General features: G+C 40.5%; 1 protein-coding gene and 1 pseudogene across 1 annotated transcript; one reads left to right on the top strand and one right to left on the bottom strand.

The window, feature by feature from the left end:
- The first annotated feature begins 6 nt into the window (after window positions 1–6).
- On the top strand, window positions 7–7,657 carry dhodh (dihydroorotate dehydrogenase). Its single transcript, XM_006780278.3, has 9 exons — window positions 7–86; window positions 610–822; window positions 905–1,104; window positions 3,091–3,173; window positions 3,505–3,692; window positions 4,711–4,824; window positions 5,175–5,328; window positions 5,412–5,571; window positions 6,523–7,657. Exons 1-9 carry the CDS (start codon window positions 21–23, stop codon window positions 6,581–6,583), a joined length of 1,239 nt encoding a protein of 412 aa, XP_006780341.1. The 5' UTR covers window positions 7–20; the 3' UTR covers window positions 6,584–7,657.
- A 4,045-nt stretch (window positions 7,658–11,702) lies between these two features.
- LOC148106403 (uncharacterized) lies at window positions 11,703–14,339 on the bottom strand (annotated as a pseudogene).
- Between the last annotated feature and the right edge of the window lie 8,633 nt (window positions 14,340–22,972).

Genomic DNA, 22,972 nt, shown 5'->3' on the forward strand with positions numbered 1-22,972 from the left:
ACCGCGTGGGTTTGTGTAACATGTTAGGAAATACATTCAATGCCCTTTATTGCGAAGGCAAAACTGCGTCTATGGCGGGATTGAAGGTAACGTCAGAGACCGTGGACAACAGAGTTTGTCTGGCAGGGTTTCAGCGTCGCAGCGATACTTGTGCTACTGTTTGCTAGCTCGTTTTCTCTGCCTGAAAGTAATATTACTGTAAAACACTCCAGATCCTCTCTTCTCGTTTTACTGCGCAAACACAGGCATGCAATGAATGAGTTGTTATTGGGTTTATTTGCATTTACTATAAGAAAGCTAAACAAAGTCTGCTGTTGAAGTTTTTTAATGCGTATCTTGCATCTACTACTGACAGGGACCAAACCTGCCTCGTAGACCAAAAAGTAAAACTAATTTTTTTTTTTTTTTACTAATAATACTTTATTTTTTGTCCATTTGAAATGCATTTTCGTATTAAAACACACATGAGTGAGGTATGTGTTTGATACCACACATACTGTATTGTGTCTGTTTATTCAACCCCAGATTGTGTCATTGTAAACAGAGTGAGTAGTCTATTGAACTCTTAGCCGTCTGGTCACATGATGTTTATCACCCTCTGTTCAACAGAAAAAGTTAAAAGAAGCCGTGAAGGTCATCAGCTCAGGTAGCCTCCTGTTTGCTTCCTACCTCACTGTGACTGGAGATGAGCGTTTCTATGCCAACCAGCTGATGCCCCTGCTGCAGAGGATTGTGGGGCCTGAGACAGCCCATGTGCTGGCAGTGAAGATGATAGGTTTGGGTCTGGTACCTCTGAACCGTTACCAGGACCCTGCGTCATTGGTAAGCATGTCACAGTGCTGTCTCCTCAGTGGGTTGCATGCGCTTCTGGACGTCTCTAAGGGTTTGTTCTGTTTGTCTGCAGGAAGTCAACGTCCTTGGGTTAAAGTTCAAAAACCCGATTGGGATTGCGGCCGGCTTCGACAAGCACGGAGAAGCCATTGATGGCTTGTACAAACTGGGCTTTGGCTTTGTTGAGGTGGGGACAGTTACTCCCAAACCTCAGGAGGGGAACCCGAAGCCACGTGTGTTTCGCCTCACTGCAGATAATGCAATAATCAACAGGTGAGGTTGGAGGTGCTGCACCACAGTTGGTGCTTTAAAAGGCCTGTTTCATGTCTTTAGGTTGACATACTTAGCTGAAAGTAAAAAGTGATTGCTCATGGTTCTGTGTGTGTGTGTTTTATGTCTAATAACCTTATCTTTAGTAGTAAATAGTCTGTAATCGACAGGATTTATGAAGGAGTTTTACAATTTTCACATTTTCTCATTGCTCTGCATTTAATCACTTCACTCCTTAAAATATTGTTAAGGCCAGCATGGTGGCACGATGGTTATTCTAAATCGCCCATAAGTGCAAATGGTAGTCTGTCTCTTTGTGTTAGGCTTCTGACAGACTACCAGTCTGTCCAGGGTACACCCCGCCTTTTGCTCTATGGGAATTTGGATTGGCACCAGTCCCCCAACAATGCGGATTTGGATAGGTGGAAGAAAACAGATGGATGAATATCTTTGTAGAACTGTTAAGTTCTATTTGTTGTCATTCCTGATGCCGTTTTGGCTGGATTGCTCTTGAAAAAGAGATTTTAAATCTCAGTGAGACTTTTCTGCCAGAAAAATAAAGAATATATTAAATCTTTTTGCCGAACACTGATCGCAGCTTTTATCTTGTGACAGAAATGTCCTTTGTTGTTCAAAATGACAACATGTCGTTCATGAGCGATATGAGAGATCATTTGCAACTGTTTAAACACAGACAACACTGCCACTGAGGTTGTGGGCAGTATTCTCCTGAATGGTAGGTGTCGTCAATCGTCCAAAACCGCAGCATCAGTGTTGGTGTGTGACGTCACTTTTGGCGTGGGCCTACGACAATGATGACGACAACAGGTGTTGTATTTTTGATGCTGTTTTTGGCCAGTCGTTTACCTCGCCACAGCCATGTTGAAGACACGAGTTAATGCTCATGTTGCTTTTTACCGTCATGTCAGTGAGTTTCCCAAATTATTCAGAGGGCAATGATGCAACAGCTAGGAAAGAGAAAATCTTTTCTCTGCTTTTTTGACTTACATTAGTGCTGATGCTGAGGTTTTGTCTGTGTAGTGACACCTGTCATACAGCAGCAAGTATAGGACACTCAGCGCCAATATAAATAATATCACTGGCTTGTAGGTAACCTGTCGAACTCTTATGTAAAAACACATCACACTGACATCACAGGTGGGAAGTAACAAAGTGCAAATACTTAAGTAGAATTTTCAGGTACCTGTACTGTACTTGAGTATTTATTTTTCTGACAACTTACAGCTTATGTGTAATTTTAATCACATATTGGATCTGTATTTGATGTGTTTTGCAGTAATTTGGTGAATTAAAGCTCTGTGTTGGACAGGGCCACAGTGGTGCTCATGCTCACATTTAGGTTACATAGCAGAGATTAAATTGCATTTACAATGAGGATACTTACATTAATTCACTGAATGAATTAAGTGAAGAACGTCTTTACTTTTGCCACATCTGCTGCTCATATCCTTTAGTGCATTTGCCAGCCTAATCCAGAAGCAGAGGATGTTTGCTTGTAGAAAATACTAGAAAGGTAGAATGATGTCAAAAAGTAAGCCAGATATTAGTTATACTGATACTTGCACTGGATGTTTGCAGGTCTGAGCATATACAACAAACAAGCATTAGTAATTCATCACTGGATTTTTTTTTGCATTAAATTACATGTTTCTGAGATGATTATAGGTTTTTCTTACATAGGTAGAGATTTCATGCACTCATGATTTCACAAAGATGTTTAATATGATGTTGAAATGTCAAAGGTCAGCTTGACTGTCACATTATCGTGTCTTGTACAAAATTACGTGCCATAACCAAACTATAGTGTTTTGACTGTATGTGACATTTGGTCAGTTAATTACATTCTTTACTAAACAGGGTGTGTGTGTGGACAGACATGATTTTAAGCTTCAGTTTGTCTGTTGGTACGCGCATAGAGTTTAAGCCAGTGTTTTAACAGGTTTTTTTTTTTACCCCCTCTGTGTGTAGATATGGATTCAACAGCTGTGGTTTGGCAGAAGTACACACGAGGCTGAAGGCCAGAGAAGAAACACAGCAAGGTCGAAGTAAAGGTTAGCAGATTCTCTTTGTATTCTCTGAAGTACTGTAAATGTGGCACCAGAGATTACATAGTTCACTTTCATTTAGATCTTACATACTTTTGTTTTTTTTGGTGGCTTGTGATGTGGGATGTCAGCATTAAATTATGTATAAGGTTAAATATATTTTTAATGATCTTGACCTTTCCTCATCTTGTATTTTAATCACGCCTGCATACTTACTTAAATCTCATTTAGCACGTCAGCAGCATGTGCCCCAGTTGAGTCATGTGCCTGATGATGCAACCTGTGTCTGTGTTTTCTGAACTTTCCTGTTTGTGTGTGTGTGCATATTTGTTTATAGCTGGCCTTCCCCTCGGCATCAACCTGGGGAAGAACAAGCTGTCACAGGATGCGGGGGCAGATTATCTGGAGGGCGTGAAAGTGCTGGGCCCGCTGGCCGACTACCTGGTGGTCAACGTTAGCAGCCCTAATACACCAGGTCTCCGGGATCTACAGGGCAAGGCTGAGCTTCGCCAGCTTCTGCACACAGTAGGACTACAGAAATGATCATTTAATTGCAAACACTGAGAAGCACAAACAAATCCTCACTGGCATCTTGGTGTAGTGATTAATGGAGGCATGCCATGTAATACAGTTTATAAGACAATAACATTTCTAAGAAGCAGTTCTAACAAGCCTGAAGTTGATAATTTGGTATGATCACCTCTATTCTTCAACATAACCTGTCTATCTTTACTAACCTGTAGACTACACTCTTGAAAAGTGACGATGAGGATGCTATTCAAGGCGGAAGTTATAATCCACAACCTCACTGCTAGATGCCACTAGGTCATATGTGCTGCTCTTTTAACATAATAGTTTGTAGTTTTTTGTAACTTGAACACAATGCTTTGAATCTGACCTGTAGCCATGTGCTGATTTTGCCTTTGTGTACCGAAAAAGGGTTTCAACAGTGATTTGTTTAGCTGATATTTGTATAATTGATAGTATTGGTTTTTGGTGTTGGTTTTGCTTTAACTTCTACAACTTCCCCAGCTGTAGTATTTCCCCCCCCCCCACACCCACCACCACCCTCCTCCCCCCCACCCCTCCAGTGAGAAGCAAATGTTGTTTTCCCTTGCAGCAAAAGGGGAAAATAAGTCAAGGACAGGGTTAATGAATGTCACAGAACTGCGACATCTGTGATAAAAGCTTCATGCCCCATCAGCACCATATTTGAGTACTCATTGGCTTCACTGGTTCAGATTGGGTAGTGATGGGTAATAATGGAATTTTAAAAGAGGCATTTTTATAAACTCCCCATTAGGTTGACTGAAAACAATCAGAAAGGCATTCAAGTGGATTTGATGGGTATATGTTAGGTATTCAATGTAATAAAATCTGTAGCTCCAAAGTCTCTTTTCTGTACATCAGTTCTTGAACCATAGGCTGTATTTTTAGCCCTTCCTATTTCCAAGGCTTTAGATCTTATGCCACAGTAAACCATCTTTCTAACTAGTCTCCAGTCTCTCTACCTCATCACCTGACACTTGTACTATCTGCTCAGGTGCAGAAGGAACGTGACGCCCTGCAGGAACAGCGTAAACCTCCCGTCCTGGTGAAGATTGCTCCAGACCTGACTGCCCAAGACAAACAAGACATTGCTGATGTCGTCACTGAGGTGGGAATCATTGTTATGTCTAAAGTAAAACATGCTTTATCTAAAAAAAACCCCCCAAAAAACAGCCTTAACCCTGCGTAAAGCTTCACATGGCTCCCTTCCTCCTCTGTGCTCGGGTAACCTTGTCACTACTTCAGTAGGTTTTTGTGCTCATTGGAGCGGTGAGGAGTTGCACTTTAGTAGATGTGACATTGAGGACGGAACAGAAAGCGAATCACACTTTGTCTCTTTCTTTGTCACCGAGTATTTCACATCAGAGGTCACTCGCATACATACATCAGTTCTGCTGCTGTAGGTGCCGCCACCTGTGACACCTACTTTCTATCTCCGCTTATGCTCTGTGTTTCCAGCTGGGAGTGGATGGTTTAATGGTGTCTAACACCACTGTGTCAAGGCCAGAGACACTTCAGGACCCAAATAAGTCTGAGGTTGGAGGGCTGAGTGGAGAACCTCTCAGAGACCTCTCTACTACAACTGTCAGAGAGATGTACAACCTCACCAAAGGTACGGCGTTATGTCCATCTCCATCTCCCTCAGTATCGACTGTGCATATGAAGTAAATGTCCTGTATGTTGTTATTATTGTAGGTAAAATACCAATTATTGGGATTGGCGGTGTTGCTAGTGGGCAGGATGCGATGGATAAGATCCGTGCTGGTGCATCATTGGTTCAGCTCTACACTGCTTTGACCTATCAGGGTCCACCTGTAGTGATAAAGATAAAGCGAGAACTGGAACAGCTTCTTAAGTGAGTATGAAAATAACCATTAAAGCCGAGTTCTCAAGTGAAAGGTTTAAGACTTTTTCTGGTGTTTTTAATAGTTTATTTTAAGAGTTGTTCTTGTTTAGGACACATTTTTCTTAGAACTATTGGATGTTGTTCCTACTGTTTATAAATTTTAGTTTTAGTGTAGGGACACAAGAATTATGATTTTCTGGGCTGATATGCAAGCTTGTAGAAACAGAATAGAGGCTTCAAGTATAACTTCACTTAGTTTGAAGGTGAACATAGAAGAAAAAAATCTGAAGATGTTAAAGCTCCAGGAATGGTTGTAGTATGAAGAAACACAAACTTGTGTATTACTTCTGTATTAACACCAATAAAGATTGTATTCATACTATAAGTTTTGCTGAAGGTTTAAACTCTTTAGCCAATATCCATGTTGAAATAAGACTTTGGCGATACTTTATCGTTCTCGCCTCCCTGTGTGTTTTAAAACCTCTTCATCCCCCCTTTTTTAAAGCCAGTGTAAATGTGTGTTAACATGATAACAGACATACAGCAGCCAGTAGATGACATTTTTTTTGCCCACTAACTACTCTACTATCGGTCAGCCAGGCTGATGTGATATACCGATATTTAGCTGCTAGGTCGAAGGATCCTTATTTATATATGATTGTTTAAAGTCTGAGACAGCAGCAATCACCAGCCCCCAAAAACTTCCCTTTCATTGCATTGTCAGAAGAACTTTCGTACATACATACAGCAACCATTTAACCAGACTGTATCACTCCTCAGTTTAATCAGTACCTTTGTTGGCACACCTCAGCAAGGCATGAAACAGCTGTGCCTAAAATCTTGTCAAATAAGTTATTACAGGATACAAATTTGGAGCACAGGCTTCCATCAGTTTATTCCGGTCTTTTTGCTTCTCAGGACAAATACTTATAACCTACGCTGCTGTGTCTGCTTCCACAGAGATCAGGGTTTCAGCAGTGTGTCCGAGGCAGTTGGAGCTGATCACAGGCAGAGCAGATGAGTCGACTCCTAAGCAGAGCCCACATCGAGAGATGGGGGATTGCTAATGTAGCCAGCCGTGGCTCCTGAACTGGGGTGAATCCGGAGTTTTTATTATCCGTCCATCTTGTTTTCCAGGGTGGAGTACACATTATGGTCTGAAATCACAGTAAAAACCAGTAAGTGAGTAATGATCAGTGTTTTATGTTGTCGTAAGTATTAAGAACCTGAGATCTGTACCTTGATTTCAGACATTCAGACTTTGTTACAGTGTAACAGCAGTTGGTGTTTCTCACATGCAGACCTAAACCTTTCAAGCCCCCCCAACTGATTTTTAATGATGCAGAGTTTTCGTCAGCGTGAAGAAAATCATTGTTTGTGATGCAGAGTATATGACCTTGAAACATATTTGTAATGGTATTGTGTGAAAATAAAATCAAAGACTTTAAAGGCTCAGATACCATCAAGTCATTTATTTTGCTGTGAAACATCACAGGAGCATACTTGAAGGACTTGAACTGTTTCATGGTGGAGCTTCAAGTTACAAAGAAGAATGCCCTGAACCTGACAACATGCACCAAGTAAAACGGATAGTTTTGTTATTCATTTCCCTGCTCAGAGAATGTCGTGATTTGAAATGAGCCACAAAGGCCAGTATTCAGGAATTGCTGGGCTGATAAATTTTCAGAGCACTTGTTTTGTTCTGGTGTATTCTGAATATGAGAGTGCTTTGAAACGTTTGCAGGTGACGCATTAGAAAGATTCTAGACTTATTTCTGATTCAGTGTGTAAAACGTACCTTTTTCACTTCAAAGATCAAAACCCAACTTGTGTTCTGAAAGGTAACCACTACTGAAAGCCCATGTTTATCACTATCCAGAGGATCCAATAAGCTGAATGTGTTGACTTCTCATACTAACAAAAATGAAGTTTTACCTCCTCTTAGAATCTGTTTTCAGTGCTGTGACGCTCCTCAAAGGATAAACATCTTTCAGTTTCCTCTAACAGCCTGCCTTTAGCCGTCAAGTAGATTAAATACACCACTACATTTTGCATTTGGTCACTTGGTGCTAAAGAAGACTTTGAAATGGAAATAAAAGACACACGATTTTCCCCAAAAGTACATTCTGTGCTTACTGTGCTTATTTATTTCATTTTTATGTCAATTTAAGATCTCAATAGCTGTAAAGTGTGTGTGTGTGTGTGTGTGTGTGTGTGTGTGTGTGTGATGGGGATTGGAACTGACTTAATAAATTGTTTTGGTATGTTTTTTATAAATGTGGAGATATAAAGGTCTTAATAATGGAATAATTCACGTGGAGTAGAAAAAATGAAGGTGCAGCAACAACATAAAGGGTTCACTCTAGGAGGAACTGTGCATATATGTTCTATTATAGATCCATACATGAAGTATTTCTTATGATTGAAGTAGTTTCAGACATGAAAGGACTTTGAGTTTTCTGTGTTCTTGACAGCAATGCATGAAGCCCTTAAGTCATGCTCCTCTCAGCTGGACTCCCACTCCTCTCTGTTCTATTAGCGGTGTTGCATCATGGCCTCCCATTGGTGTCGGCTGCTGCTTTTATAGTTATTATTGGATTTTCTCACTTATTGACACTTTGAGACGCCTTTCTATCCCGTCACAGTACTGCCTGTTAATCCCAGAATAGACGGCGGTCATTAGGTGCAACCAGTGAAGCCTGAGTATCTGTGAGGATCAGCTGTGAGCTGCCAAGCACCGCCTCCTTCCTTTCCTGAGGCTACTCTAGGTCCAGACTGGGTTTTATCCCATATGTGGTGTTAGAGGGGCAGGAGAGGCGAATCCTAGCCTCCAGACAAGCAAAACTAAAACTGATGGCCACTTACATGTACTCTTATAACTTTGATTGTAGCCAGGAGGCAGCAATTATTTGTCCCTGAGATGGTGTTTGTGCTGCGTTTTTTAAAATCTGAACACTAATAGGAAAGGCCAGGTACATCATCTTCAGCAAGGATTAACCAAATATTGTCTTTAGTAGATAGGCCAATATGTGGATGTAGAGCGGAAGCATTTTTTTTCTTCTACTCGATACTGCATGGATCGTACTATTCTCCGTGGAGGGCATGTCCTTGTAATAGGACAGGGAGGGAAAAAAGAAAATTGCTGAATGAAAAAACAGTCAATTAGCACGAAGCGCTCATTCCGTCTTAAAATCTGTCTGCGAAAACGTTTAAAGCTCTGCTAATGCGGTAGGAAGTGTGGAAGAAGAGTTCCAAGGTTTACCATTTAGTAAAATTTCATGGTTGCAGCTTTTTTTCATTGGTGTAGAAAGCAAACCATTGTTTTTAAATGAAGTGCCTAAATGTCAGATAATTATGAAAAATGCCCCAGAGCACAAAGTAGTTTTCACAAATTGGCTGTTTTACATGATTTGATCAAACCCAAAAGCAGCTAGCTGTGTGTAAAATGGCTAAATGTCACACGAGAAAAAAATGTCATTACAAAAAATGTTTTATGAACTGTTAAACGAGTTGCCTGAAACTTTTGTACAGATTTGAATGGTCCCCAAAGACGATGGTGCCGCCTTTTATCACTATTTCTCCAGCATCATTGTGAAGTTTTGGTAAATGTCTCAAGTGTAGTAAACATTCAACTTCTACACATCGGGCTGATTGTCATTAACATCTGTGTGCTCAGAGTTGCTCAGATCTGCTGTAATGCTTCGTTACATAGATACAACAAGCTCCCTCAGAGGTTTTGTTCCACACTGGTGTGACTGGATCACACAGTTGCTGCAGATCTGTTAGCGGCATATCAGTGATACAAGTCTGCCATAGCATAACATCCCAAATTTGCTTTATTGGACTGAGATCTGGTGACTTTGGAGGTCATTTGAGTGAAGTGAACTCATAGTCAATAAAGAAACCAGTTTGAAGTGATTTGAGCTTTGTGACATGGTGTTTTATCCTTCTGGAAGTGGCCATCTGATATTGAATACACATAAAGGAATAAACATGGTCAACAACAATACTCAGGTGGGCTGTGGCATTTGAAGAATGTGAAATTCAGGGTTTCAAAGTTTGCCAAGAAAATATCCTCCACATCATTACACCGCTACTGGCCTGAACTGCTTAATATGGGTGGATGGATCCATACTTTTGGGATGTTTACACCAAATTCTCATACTGCTATTCTGTGTGAACTGTAGCCTCATTTTCCTGTTGTTAGCTGACAGACGTGACACTTGGTGTGGTCTTGTTTATGCTGTTGTGGGTTGATTTGAGTATAATCTTTATCCAAAGCATTTCTCTCTCTCTCTCTGTATTTAGATTTTATATAATACATTTGTTGGGAATCCAATAGAGTGGAATTATGTAAACCATTTCAACACATGATTTTGTTTGTTTGTTTCTTTCTTTCTTTCTTTTTTAAACCCATATTCCTATATGATTCAAAAGGTAAGCATCGTCGTCCAGAAAGCCGCATAGTAGCCTGGAATATGTGAAATAACATTTCCTTTAACAAGGCATCATGTGTCACTGTGAAGCATCAGTCTGAAGCTTCTAAGAGTCAACATAAGAACAAACTGTGAAGAAGTCTCAAGAGAAGCCCTGCCTTGGACTGCCAAACGCTGGAGATCGAAACAGCCTTCTTTTAAGGGCCATGACTGCTAACACAGAGGAAATATGAACACTGGAATCACTTCAGAGCAAAAGCATCAAAGCCCTGCAGAGGCCCACGCCTAAGCTCAGGCTTAAATCACTCTGAAATCCACTGAGATTGCTTGAAAACAGCTTTTTCACAGATGATTTTCAGGCATCCTGATTTAGCCAAGCCACATCTGCGAGTCTACATGTTGATGTATGCATTTTAAGTCCAAATAGGATTTGCACCTGAAGGCACTTCTTATGTAGCTACACGGTACCGTAACGTTTGTGTTCTCATTGACCATATACAGTTCAGTGTGTGTGTGTAATCTGTATGTAAACATCATGTGGGAATGTGAAGGTGTGCCACATCTCAATGAGACACAGAACTGAAAGCAAGAGCAAGAGAGCACTTCTAGCATCAAGAATAACTCATTACACTTGACTGTGATTTTCATTTACAATACAACATGTTCCCCACATCTTCAGGAGCACTTTCTAATAACAAAGTAAACCTGCTAACCTAACAGATGGAAACTTGTTGCAGCTAGCATGCACCTATTAAAATTATCTATCTATCTATCTATCTATCTATCTATCTATCTATCTATCTATCTATCTATCTATCTATCTATCTATCTATCTATCTATCTATCTATCTATCTATCTATCTATCTATCTATCTATCTATCTATCTATCTATCTATCTATCTAAAACAAAGAAAAAGAAACGTGAAGCTATCAATAGAAAGTAAGGTGGATGTAAAGCAGCCTGCAGCCGTGCTGTCTGAGGTGTTTGTTTTCCATAACAAGCAGGACGAATGACAGGTGAGAGCGTGTCAGGTCAAACAAATAAGGAACATGTTCTTCTCAAATCCTGCTGGTGATGTAATCTCAGCTAGATATTTGTATTGAGATATTTTTAAGCTGAGCGTGACTTATTAAAGTTACATTTGCAGAAAGATTCACTGAAGGTTTACACATTTTATAGATATTAGTTGTTTATTATCTTTTGGTTAGTTTATTACCTTGTTAAATCATGCACGTGTTGTTGCATTGGTAGTCAACCCAGAGTATTTTCTAGAATATATACCTTTCAAATGAACAGAGACCAAATTAGCACTTATAGTACCAGTCATTTATGTTTTAGAGAAAAGGTAGAGTTAAAATCATTGCTGATTTTATCCACATCCACCGAAATGAGTGCCTTTAATCTTCATATAAATATTAAAAATGAGTATTAGTATGTTGTAGGATGGTGTCTGATTCAGGAAAAGTCTCTGACCTATGTTATCCGCAGTATTTATTCATTATGCAGTTCTCAGTATAGGAGACATCTTTTTTGATGTCCACAGTGGGCACCAGCATAACCACACCCTCCTCGTCTTTCATACTTCATTGCATTTCATGCACACAAGAGCTTTGTAGAAAGGGTGTTTCCAGGATTTTTACTTTTTTTGTTTTTATGGCGTGCCACAGGGGAAAATGCATATAAATACCAAATAAATGAACAATCAGACACTGCTGAGGAACATCTGCAAGGTGATGGAGAACTCCAATTTAGTGTAATTGGATACAAAACAAATGTATTAAAAGAAGGGTGGAAAAGGAAGATGGTGGCGTGAGCACTTTAAGACCTTTGTTCATTTTGAACTTGAATGCTCCACGTTCGCACTGCAGCGTGACTGAAGAATAAAGACAAGTGTCCTTCTGCAGATGGCTGTTATGAAAGCTGGTGAAGCCTCTGGCTACAGGAAGTCACAGGTGTGGTGGAGGCAGAGAGAGCTATAAATCACACACCACCCTGCCCAAACCGATTACAGTTGATGGGAGGGTGTCTATACATACAACAAAAAAAAAAGAACCCCTAGAGAGGCAGGAGGGAGATACAGCCCTGTTAGATGATCTAATTTGCATGAAATGTATGTTATATGGGTGCTCTTTGCTTTGTACTACCAAAGTTATTTTGACACAGGTTTAGTATTTTTATATAAATATTATAGCCTGGAAATTGCCTTACAATAGCTTGCAATCAGCAGCAGTTTGACTTGAAAGTGTTATCATGCCAAAGCCGATGAGAACAATTCTAAGACCTTTGAAGAATTCAGGACTGATGCACACTTGCAATATAAGGAAACAACTATATATATATATATATATATATATATATATATATATATATATATATATATATATATACATATATATATAAAATCCCCACAGTCTGTCCTTTAAGCTTGGGTCCTCTACCAGAGGCCTGGGAGCTTGAGGGTGCTGCACAGTATCTTAGCTGTTCCCAGGACTGCGCTCTTCTGGACAGAGATCTCAGATGTTGTTCCTGGGATCTGCTGGAGCCACTTGCCTAGTTTGGGAGTCACTGCACCTAGTGCTCCGATTACCACTGGGACCACCGTTACCTTCACCCTCTACATGTTCTTGAGCTCTTCTCTGAGCCTTTGGTATTTCTCGAGCTTCTCGTGTTCCTTCTTCCTGATATTGCTGTCATTCAGAACCGCTACATCAATCACTACGGCCGTCTTCTTCTGTTTGTCTACCACCACTATTTCCGGTTGGTTAGCGACCACCATTTTGTCTGTCTGTATCTGGAAATCCCACAGGATCATAGCTCGTCATTCTCCACCACCCTTTGGGGCGTCTCCCATTTTGACCTCGGAACTTCAAGGCCATATTTGGCACAGATGTTTCTGTACACTATGCCGGCCACTTGGTTATGGCGTTCCATGTATGCCCTGCCTGCTAGCATCTTACACGCTGCTGTTATGTGCTGGATTGTCTCAGGGGCATCTTTACACAGCCTGCACCTGGGGTCTTGTCTGGTGTGATAGACCCCAGCCTCTATGGATCTATCTCTACTTTTAAGATTAGGCTTAAAACTTTCCTTTTTGCTAAAGCATATAGTTAGGGCTGGACCAGGTGACCCTGAATCCTCCCTTAGTTATGCTGCAATAGATGTAGGCTGCCGGGGGATTCCCATGATGCATTGAGTTTTTCCTTTCCAGTCACCTTTCTCACTCACTATGTATTAACAGACCTCTCTGTATTGAATCGTATCTGTTATTAATCTCTGTCTCTCTTCCACAGCATGTCTTTTATCCTGTCTTCCTTCTCTCACCCCAACCGGTCGCAGCAGATGGCCGCCCCTCCCTGAGCCTGGTTCTGCCGGAGGTTTCTTCCTGTTAAAAGGGAGTTTTTCCTTCCCACTGTCGCCAAAGTGCTTGCTCATAGGGGGTCATATGATTGTTGGGCTTTTCTCTGTATCTATGAAGCGCCTTGAGGCGACATTTGTTGTGATTTGGCGCTATATAAATAAAATTGAATTGAATTGAATTGAGCTCAGAGCTTGTTCCTGTCACTCCAGCTTTGTCCAGTCACTGGTAGGATTTCTGGATATCAGCCACCTCTGCTCTCTGCCGGTGGTATAGACCGTGTAGGGGCCTGTCCTCCCATGATGGTGCCTCCTCTTCCACCTCATTCTTGGGTGTCTGCTGCCTGAAGTATTCACTGAGCACGCGGTCGGTTGGGGCCATCTTCGTGATGTATTCGTGGATGTTTTTTGTCTCATCCTGGACTGTGGTGCTGACACTCACCAGTCCCCGGCCTCCTTCCTTCCACTTAGCGTACAGCCTCAGGGTGCTGGACTTGGGGTGAAACCCTCCATGCATGGTCAGGAGCTTTCTTGTCTTGATGTCAGTGGCTTCTATCTCCTCCTTTGGCCAGCTTATTATCCCAGCTGGGTACCTGATCACGGGCAGGGCGTAAGTGTTGATAGCCGGGATCTTGTTCTTACCGTTCAGCTGACTCCTCAGGACTTGCCTGACCCTCTGCAGGTACTTGGTGGTTGCAGCTTTTCTAACAACCTCTTCATGATTCCCATTTGCCTGTGGGATCCCCAGGTACTTGTAGCTGTGCTCTATGTCTGCTATGTTGCCTTCTGGTAGTTTGATCCCCTCAGTTCTGACTACCTTCCCTCTCTTTGTTACCATCCAACTACACTTCTCCAGCCCGAACGAAATTCCGATATCATTGCTGTGTATCCTGGTGGTGTGGATTAGTGAGTCAATGTCTCGTTCCCTCTTGGCATACAGCTTGATGTCATCCATGTACAGGAGGTGGCTGACAGCTGCTCCATTCCGTAGTCAGTATCCATAGCCAGTCTTGTCAATTATCTCACTGAGGGGGTTCAGGCCTATGCAGAACAGCAGTGGGGACAGAGCATCTCTTTGGTAGATCCCGCACTTGATGGTGACTTGTGCTATGGGCTTGAAGTTGGCTTCTAGTGTTGTCCGCCACATCCCCATTGAGTTCCTGATGAAGGCTCTTAGGGTCCTGTTGATCTTATATAGTTCTAGGCCAGTGGTTCTTAACCTGGGTTCGATCGAACCCTAGGGGTTCGGTGAGTCAGAGCCTCCGCCTTGACATGCACGGCTCATTTTGTGCACCAGTAAAAAACACATCTATGTCTTGAATTTGAAAAAAAAAATCATATTTTATTTTTCACTAAAGAGGGGTTCAGTGACTGCACATATGAAACTGGTGGGGTTCGGTACCTCCAACAAGGTTAAGAACCACTGCTCTAGGCATTCCAGGATCCAGGTGTGGAGCAGGTATATATATATATATATATATATTACACACACACACACACACCTGTGCCACAAACAGGACTTTAATATCACCAACCATTCCCATGTTATTACGGTGTATCCATATAAATGGCCCGCCCTGTATATTGTCATGATCCTGGGTCTTTTGACCCAGCATTTTGTGTTTTCTATTATTGTGATGTATTTTGGTTCTGGTTTTCTATTTCTTTGGGTTTTGGTTCTGTTCTTCCTCAGTTTAGTGTTTAGTCTTTTCCGCCTGTGTATTCCTGTGCCAAGTCCGCATTACTTAGTCTGTGTCTTTGCATGTGTGAATTCCTGTTTTATTTTGTAGGTCTGTGTCTCTCGTCAGTGTTTCTAGTTTCACTCCCCTTCTCTCATTATGTCCAATTATTCCCAGCCGTGCCTCCCTCCTGTTTCCCATTCCCTGATTGCCCTGTGTGTATTTAAGCCCTGTGTTTTCTCGTGAGCATTGCTGGTTCGTCTGTGTCTCCGTCTCCCTGCATCTCCGTGTGTGTCTCTAGGCTTCTGGTTTGTTTTCCATGCTTAGTTTTTCCCAGTTTAGGTTTTACTCAGTTCTGTTTATGCCACCCTCACCTTTTTGTATATTCACCCTCCATTAATAAAGCTCCCCCACTTCAGTAATGTCTGCATCCTGGGTCCTTTAATAATTTACACACAGCTTGCCCCGCAATCCGGTAACAGTGGTCCCTGTGGTAATTGGAGCACTAGGTGCGGTGACTCCCAAGCTAGGCGAGTGGCTTCAGCAGATCCCATGAACAACATCGGAGATCTCTGTCCAGAAGAGCGCAGTCCTAGGAACAGCTAAGATGCTGTGCAGCACCCTCAAGCTCCCAGGGCTTGGTAGATGCCAGGAGAACTTGTCTGACTGTCTTGTGCCAGATGTAAAGTTTGGTGGGGGGGGGGGGGAGAGATTATGGTGTTGGGGTGTTTTCCAGGAGCTGGGCTCGGCCTCTTAGTTACATTGAAACTCTTAATGCTTCAGCATTGGAAAATCTCATGCTTTCAACTTTGTGGGAACATTTTGTGGATGGCTCCTTCCTGTTCCCACACAACAGCGTACCAGTGCACAACGACATGGATGAACTTGACTGCACAGAGTCCCCAACTCAACCAAACAGAACACCTTTGGGAGGAATTAGAGCAGAAATTGTGAGCCAGACCTTCTCGTTCAACATAAATTACTGACCTCATGAATGTGCTTCTGGAAGAATGGTCATAAATTCCCAGAAACACACTCCTAAACCTTGATATGGTTATAGCTGCAAAAGGTGAATTAAGATAATCCTGCTGCAATACAGTACATATATTGCTGCAATCTAAATAGAGTTAATTTGTTTACATTTCCTATTAATGACTGGTTCAATACACACAGAATATTGAAAGTATTGAGGCAAAAGAGCAAATGACCCTGTTCCAATTTTTCCTAGATTGTGTGACTTTTCTGCTTCTATTTTTAATCTTGTCCTACAGTTGTTTTACATAACTCCCACTTCCAAAACAGTAAGTAAACAGCCACTTTCTCTCAGCCATGCTGTATAGCCATATGGGACTTCAGTTCTCATTAGCCCAGGACAGCATAAAACAAGTTGGCTGAAAGGCATCAGAGATAACTGCCATTCGGTAAATATGCACACTAGGTGCACTGGAATCAATCAAAGTGAGAGGTAGAGAAACTAACGGCAGTGTTTTACTGTAGTGTAACTAATAAAATTTCTATTTTTAAGCAGATGCGAACAATGATTAATATTTAAAAGGCATGAAACTTTTGAAGTTCATAGTGCACTTTTCACTTGAAAACTGATCACGTCATGAGCAGCAGATGTTGTCTTTTCATCGCACCTTCTTCAAACAGGGTAAAACCTCTGTGTTAAATATTACAGGGCACCCTCTCTGCACGAGGACAGGCTGCAGTGACAGGAACACTCAAGTTAAGTGCACTAGTGAGTTCACTGAGGAGACTGGATGAACTGTGCAGGTTTGTGTATTTATAGCTGACAACATAAGCGGGGAGTCCAGGAAGACTAAAGGTCTGTGCATACGTCCGCTGGCAGGTCAGCTCACCGGGGCCACACCGTGATTATGGATGAATAATCTAGCTGACATATCAGCATGTGTGACTGAGCAGCATGGATGGGTGGTGATGGCGCTGGGGTTTTGTTTGGGCTCTTAAAGGATATTTTGCTCTTTTTGAGCCTGCATGAATGATTACTTTAATAATGCCAACCTTATACTTCTCCAATTCTCCCTTCAAGCTGTGTGCAGCACTTCACAAACATCGCCAATAAACCAGTAAACAGGGAAGCTGTTCACTTTCCAGAGCATGTAAATTACATATGAGAGATGGCAGGCAATCAGATCGGGATAAGGACCAATTATCACTCTGCAGCTGAGGGAATAGTTGAACTCCCAAATGTCACTAGCAGTCCCCACGATAAGTGTACTGTCAGGTCTTCAGAATATTAACAGACCAGGTCAGGGACACGCTGACAGACAGTGGTGCATTGGACACCTTGCTGCAGGAAACTTTCTCACATGACTTTAACTGCTGCAAAGCATAGAGGGATACAGAGATGAGGGCAGTCCCAGTTGTTTTGTATCATCTTACAGATTAGTTTAATTCATGTGAACCCAGAGTGGACAGTAGCTTGCTGTTGCCCCTGCTGGATTAAGCACCGCTCCCACGCCCCCCTTCCCTGTCACCCCTCTCAGCCATCTCTGCCTTTGCCCTTTCCTCTGTTGAGCCAAAAACAGACACCAGCCACAGGTGGTCTCTGTGCTTTATTGGTTCTGACACACATCTCTTGCCTTAAGAGCTTAGAGAGACAATTAAAAATTCATTAGGACACTGAAACGAGAGAGGGGGGCAAAAATAAATAAATAAAAGAAACGGGACAAATAAAAATATATAACCTTGCTGTGGCTCTAGAGATCTCTGACCTACCATTTACAATATGTCTCGCTGGTGGTATTATTGTGCACATCTTTGTGTGGTTTCGTTGTAGTGTAGCTATAGAGATACAGCGCTTGTCTAAAACAAAAAAGAAGGTTGCCCCGGTGCTGCCCTTAGAGTCACGGGGGAAACGGACATTTTCTTTAATCTGCACTTTATTGTTTCAAGCCGTTGATTAAAGTCTCTTCTGTGTTTAAGCAGTTCGTTTCTCAGTTCTTCTTCTGTCCATCAAAACAAAGGTGGGGATTATGTCTCAAGTACACTATCGTCAGACATTTGAACACATTTAAATGATTCTGAATAACAAATATTTCCCTCATGTTTTTTTTCTTTTACTTGCAAATTAGCCTTTACTGTCACTCTATATCTTTTTTTAATAAGGAACTGAATTTGTTTTTCTCCTTGACGTATCCTTGTTATAACACAAAACACCTTTAAACCTATTCCTCCTGTTCCTGTGTTATCATTAAGTGAGCATATCCATGAGTGGTGATTATCAAGCTAGTGAGTCTTGAAGGGCTTCCATAGTCTTTTGTAAGTAATCAAGTAGAAATAAGACTAATGTACTTTTATTTGTTTTTTAAGAAGCATAATTACTGTGTACAGTGTGTTAAAGACATCATGTGGAGTTTTAAGCCTACTAACATGATGTTTTGAAAGATCTAGTTTCCTTTTTATTTGCATGAACACACAAACACTCAGGACCGTGAAGGTCCAGCAAAGACAGTGGAAAAAGAACAAGTAAGCAGCAGACGTTATAGGATAAAATCTTTTGTCAGGGACGATCTTACTATATGAAGAAAAGAAATAGAAAACATATTCAGGTAATAAGTCTTTTCATTGCTGTTGAAAATTAAAATTATATAAACTTATGGTACTGTAAAAAAGTATTTACCCCTCTTCTCGAGTTCTTATGTTTTTTTTTTTTTTTGCATATTTGTCACACTTACACATTTCACATCATTAAACAAATTTTAATTATCTAAACCTACCGAGCCCTGTTTGAAAAATAATCGTCCCTCAGCCTCCCGCTCCTTGTTAACTTATAAGTAACAGTAATGTACTAAATTCAGATCCAGATAAATTCACACTGCAGTTCTATCGTGTGATTACTTGTCTTACAAAGATTCTGAATGACAGGTGAATAGAAAGAAAAACAAAACAAAACATGAAACGTAAATTTTTCCTCCTGCACACTTCTGCTTCACACATCTGGTTTCAGTTATCACCGAGCAACACATCATGTCACAATCTGAAGAAACAGGTGACAAATGAAGTCACTGACATCTATCAATCTGGACAGGGTTACAGACTGGCTTTTGGACTACACAAAGCTTGTGTCCACAAAAGGTGAAAACTTGGAACTGTGGGGAACCTGCCCAGGAGTGGCCGGCCCACTGAAATTTTATGACTTTTGGGAAAGCAATGTAAACAATTTAGAAGGTTTGAGTCCCATTAAATCAGACGTATAATTAAAAACAGCATTTCATAAAAATAACATCACGCAAACAATCATGTGTCAATCATGGTGGTGGTAGTGTGATGGTCTGCAGCGGCTTTGCCGCTTCAGGATGTGGACTTGCCGTGACCGATGGGATCATGAATCCTGCTGTCTACCAGAAACTCTGTCTGGGAATGAGTTAAAAGTGAAAAAATCCTCCAATGTGACTGAATTAAAACAATGCTGCACAGAAGAATGGGCCAAAATTCCTCCACAGCGATGTGAAAGGCTCATTGCTGCCAAGGTTGGGAGAGCAATTACTTTGGATAGCTTTTTCATCTCAGTAAATGAAATCATCATTTAAAAAGGGAATTTTGTATTTACTCAAGTAATCTTTGCCTAATATTAACATTTGTTTCATGAGCTGAATCATGAAGGCAAATACTCCACGGCACTGATTTATGTCTGTAAGATTGACTTAACAAGCTACAATAGTTCGAATATGTCTCAAAATGCCAGATGCAGCTTTAAACATGCCTCGTGCTTTGCAAAAGTGTGACTCACAAAATATAAAAAACAACAACAACAACAATAACAAACCCACCATTAATCCACCTGCAGCAAGTATGAAAGCATGCATGCATGATGCAGTGAGTCAGTGCTCTGCACAATGAACATGATTCACAGAACTGTTGTGAGGGTACAATGTACTGATTAATGAGTCCACAGCAGAAATACAGATCAGATTAATTTATTGTACTGATTATAAATGACATATGAGGCTACTGGCTGCTAGATGCCATTCCAGAGTACATGATTTGTTCTCTCTCTTTATTGTTTCTACCCATTCTCCCGATATCTGTCGGACAGCTTTGTGTTTTTCATCGTTGAACTCAATTACATGAGCAACCAAATGTCAGCTCATTTATCTTGTGGTGGGACTGGTGGTGGAGTAGACTTCTATCATGTCACTGCTGATAGAAATCTACTGCTCTGCACTTCCGTCTCCACGCAAATGTCTTCCCACATTACAAGATTGCGCTTTAACCGTGTAAATGTAAAATATAAACTCTGTCCCTATCTACCCAAATGCACACACACTCAAATTACAATTTAGGTCACTCGGTTTTAGGATCCTCTTCTCTAGATGTAAAGATGCGAACTCAGTCTACCTGATTCTGCTTTCTCTCCTGTACACAGTCAAAGAGTCCTCCATGCTAAGTATCCAGGTGTCCCGTAGCGTCACTGCCACTCCTTCTTCTTCACATTACATAATGTGACAGCCCTTCAATACTCAAGAGTAATTGTGGAGGTTGTGAATATCACCGCAGTAAGCTGAGTGCATTACTGTCACACTGAAACCTATTAAAATCACAAATGATGTGTTCACAAACACATTTATTGTTACCAAATCTGACGCAGTCACCACTGAGGAATTATGCACTACTCATATAAGTCTATAGTCTCAGTAGTGCAGTAGCAGTAGACAATTTGACCTTTACACTGAGCCCAAGATGATTGAAATGCTTTTGATTTGAAACCTTGCTGTAACAGATTTTTAAACTAGAAGATAATGATAGTTTTTCCTGGAAAATGTTTTTCATTCATTCATCCATTCTGTGAGATCTATGATTTAAATGAGTAGTTTGACAGTTTGCATCCATCCATCCATTCCGCTTATCCTTTTAAGGGTTGTGGGGGGTGCTGGAGCCTATCCCAGCTGTCTTAGGGCGAGAGGGATGGAGGGATGGATGGATGGATGGATAGTTTGACAGTTTGGTAAGTATGTTATTAATCTTCTTACTGAGAACTGAGAAAGGTAAAAATGCTGCAATTTGGTTTAACACAAACACTGGACGGCAGAGCAAACTGCTAAACTGGTCTGTCCAAAGGTAACACAATCCTTCCAGCCCCAATAAAGCTCATCCTAAAAATTATGTACACATTTTGTGCAAGTTTTTAAAATTTGTGTGACTGTAAATGTTTTATAATATATACAATTGCATGTCTATGGTGTTTAATGGTGTTTGGTGGAAATAAATAAAAAAATAAAGTGTCTTTGATTTTGTTTTTAATGGTTTAACCCTGTCATGCATGAATTATGACAACCTCAATCAGGACTTTTTTTTAAGTGTTTTTATTCATCTTTAGGCATGAAAAGATGAATAAAAATACGTAAGAAAAAATCCTGATTGAGGTTGTCATAATTCATCCATGACAGGGTTAAATAACAATAATTACAATGAAACACGTCTTACATCTATAGTAACATTAAACGACCAGAGGGTGGCAGGGTATGGAGTGACACATCAGTGTCCAACGTAGTGGTCTATGTGCAAGTATACTATCAACACTGACACAAATACAAGAAAACAGTCTTTGAATAGCTGCTCACTGTAGTGACCACTATGTGTGAAAGGGTTAAATAAATAAACCATATTAATTGTGAACTTTATATTTGCTGGCAGGTAAATTCTTATTTTATCTTACATCGTCATTTTCTAATATTTTCCCAGCTACATGATTGGCTTATCTTTTTGTCTTTTTTGCAGTTTCAAATCTTTCATCCAAATATGCAATCACAAGCTCCACAGTTTCCTCCAGTTCCCTGATTTGGGATTTTTATTATGTAGTGTATTTAGGACTTGTTTTCAGACTTACCTCTAAAATCTAACTTGCCTATCAGCCATTACAATGTGATTTTCCATTTAAAACACATTAGCATCAATCAAATGTTTCTTAATATTGCCAAAAACAAACTTCCATGTACCATATGTCAGCATATTTGACATTAAAAATCAAGGTACTTGTGTGTGGCATACCAATTTCTTTTAAATTTCGTTGCTGTGGTAAAGGTGACCAGTGAGCTACTAAATGTACTTTCCAAATGTCAAACAATCCCTTCATTGAGCACTTCATGGTAAGTTAGAAAAAATGTTTTCACTCTTATGTCAATTGAACTGTTGGATTGCTGTTTATGGATTCACAGAATAATCTGTAAACTGCTTACAGCAGCAATGGCAAGAATAACCTCCTCCCTGCATTCAAAGGGATGTCAGTTGTGACAGAATAGCTAAAATTAAGCTATTCTGTCAAGAAATAAATTAATGAAATTTTATGCTTCAAAATTTTCATTATTTATAAATATAATTATTTCGTACAATACAGAATTAAAATAAGTACACAAGAAACACATTATTTCATGTTATACGTTGTATGTTATACCCTGAAAAGATAAGCCGACACAGCATGAGGGTCCGCTATATATCATTATGTTTTTATTCTACATCTCTGTGGCTGGAGTCCCATTCATTTAGTCAGTACTGATTTAATAACTACATAGATCATTCTTTAATATGCAGACAAAATACAAAGCTAAAAATAAAAATCTGTCCAAAATAATATTTGTGTCCGACACCTGGCACAATGGAAATGGCTCACATAGCAACTGATAAAGTGCATTTCTGATACTTGAGGCAGACTGTTATCAAAATAAACTGAATTAATGGATTTTAAAAGTAACCTTAACTGTTTCCTATGAGGAGGCTGCAACATGATTTCTAATTACAAACAAACCCCATTATAAATTAACAGGTGACAAAAACACTGCTGTCATTAAAAAAACAACACAAAAACAAACAAAAGGAAAAAAACCCATTACAAATAAACTACTCATTATGCAGTTGTGACCGTTGTGGCTCCTTGACATACTTTTTTCTCTGAAATTTTTGAAAGGCTCATTAAAGC

The sequence above is a fragment of the Neolamprologus brichardi genome, chromosome 1 (genome assembly GCF_056152115.1).
Source record: "Neolamprologus brichardi isolate AB-2024 chromosome 1, ASM5615211v1, whole genome shotgun sequence".
Classification (NCBI taxonomy): domain Eukaryota; kingdom Metazoa; phylum Chordata; class Actinopteri; order Cichliformes; family Cichlidae; genus Neolamprologus; species Neolamprologus brichardi.

Bases quoted from the DNA above. Each gene is read 5' to 3' on its own strand.
- dhodh (XM_006780278.3), top strand. From the start codon at position 21: ATGTTAGGAAATACATTCAATGCCCTTTATTGCGAAGGCAAAACTGCG. The intron at 1,105-3,090 runs GTGAGGTTGGAG...CTCTGTGTGTAG, and splicing joins GATAATGCAATAATCAACAG to ATATGGATTCAACAGCTGTG. The intron at 5,572-6,522 runs GTGAGTATGAAA...CTGCTTCCACAG, and splicing joins GAACTGGAACAGCTTCTTAA to AGATCAGGGTTTCAGCAGTG.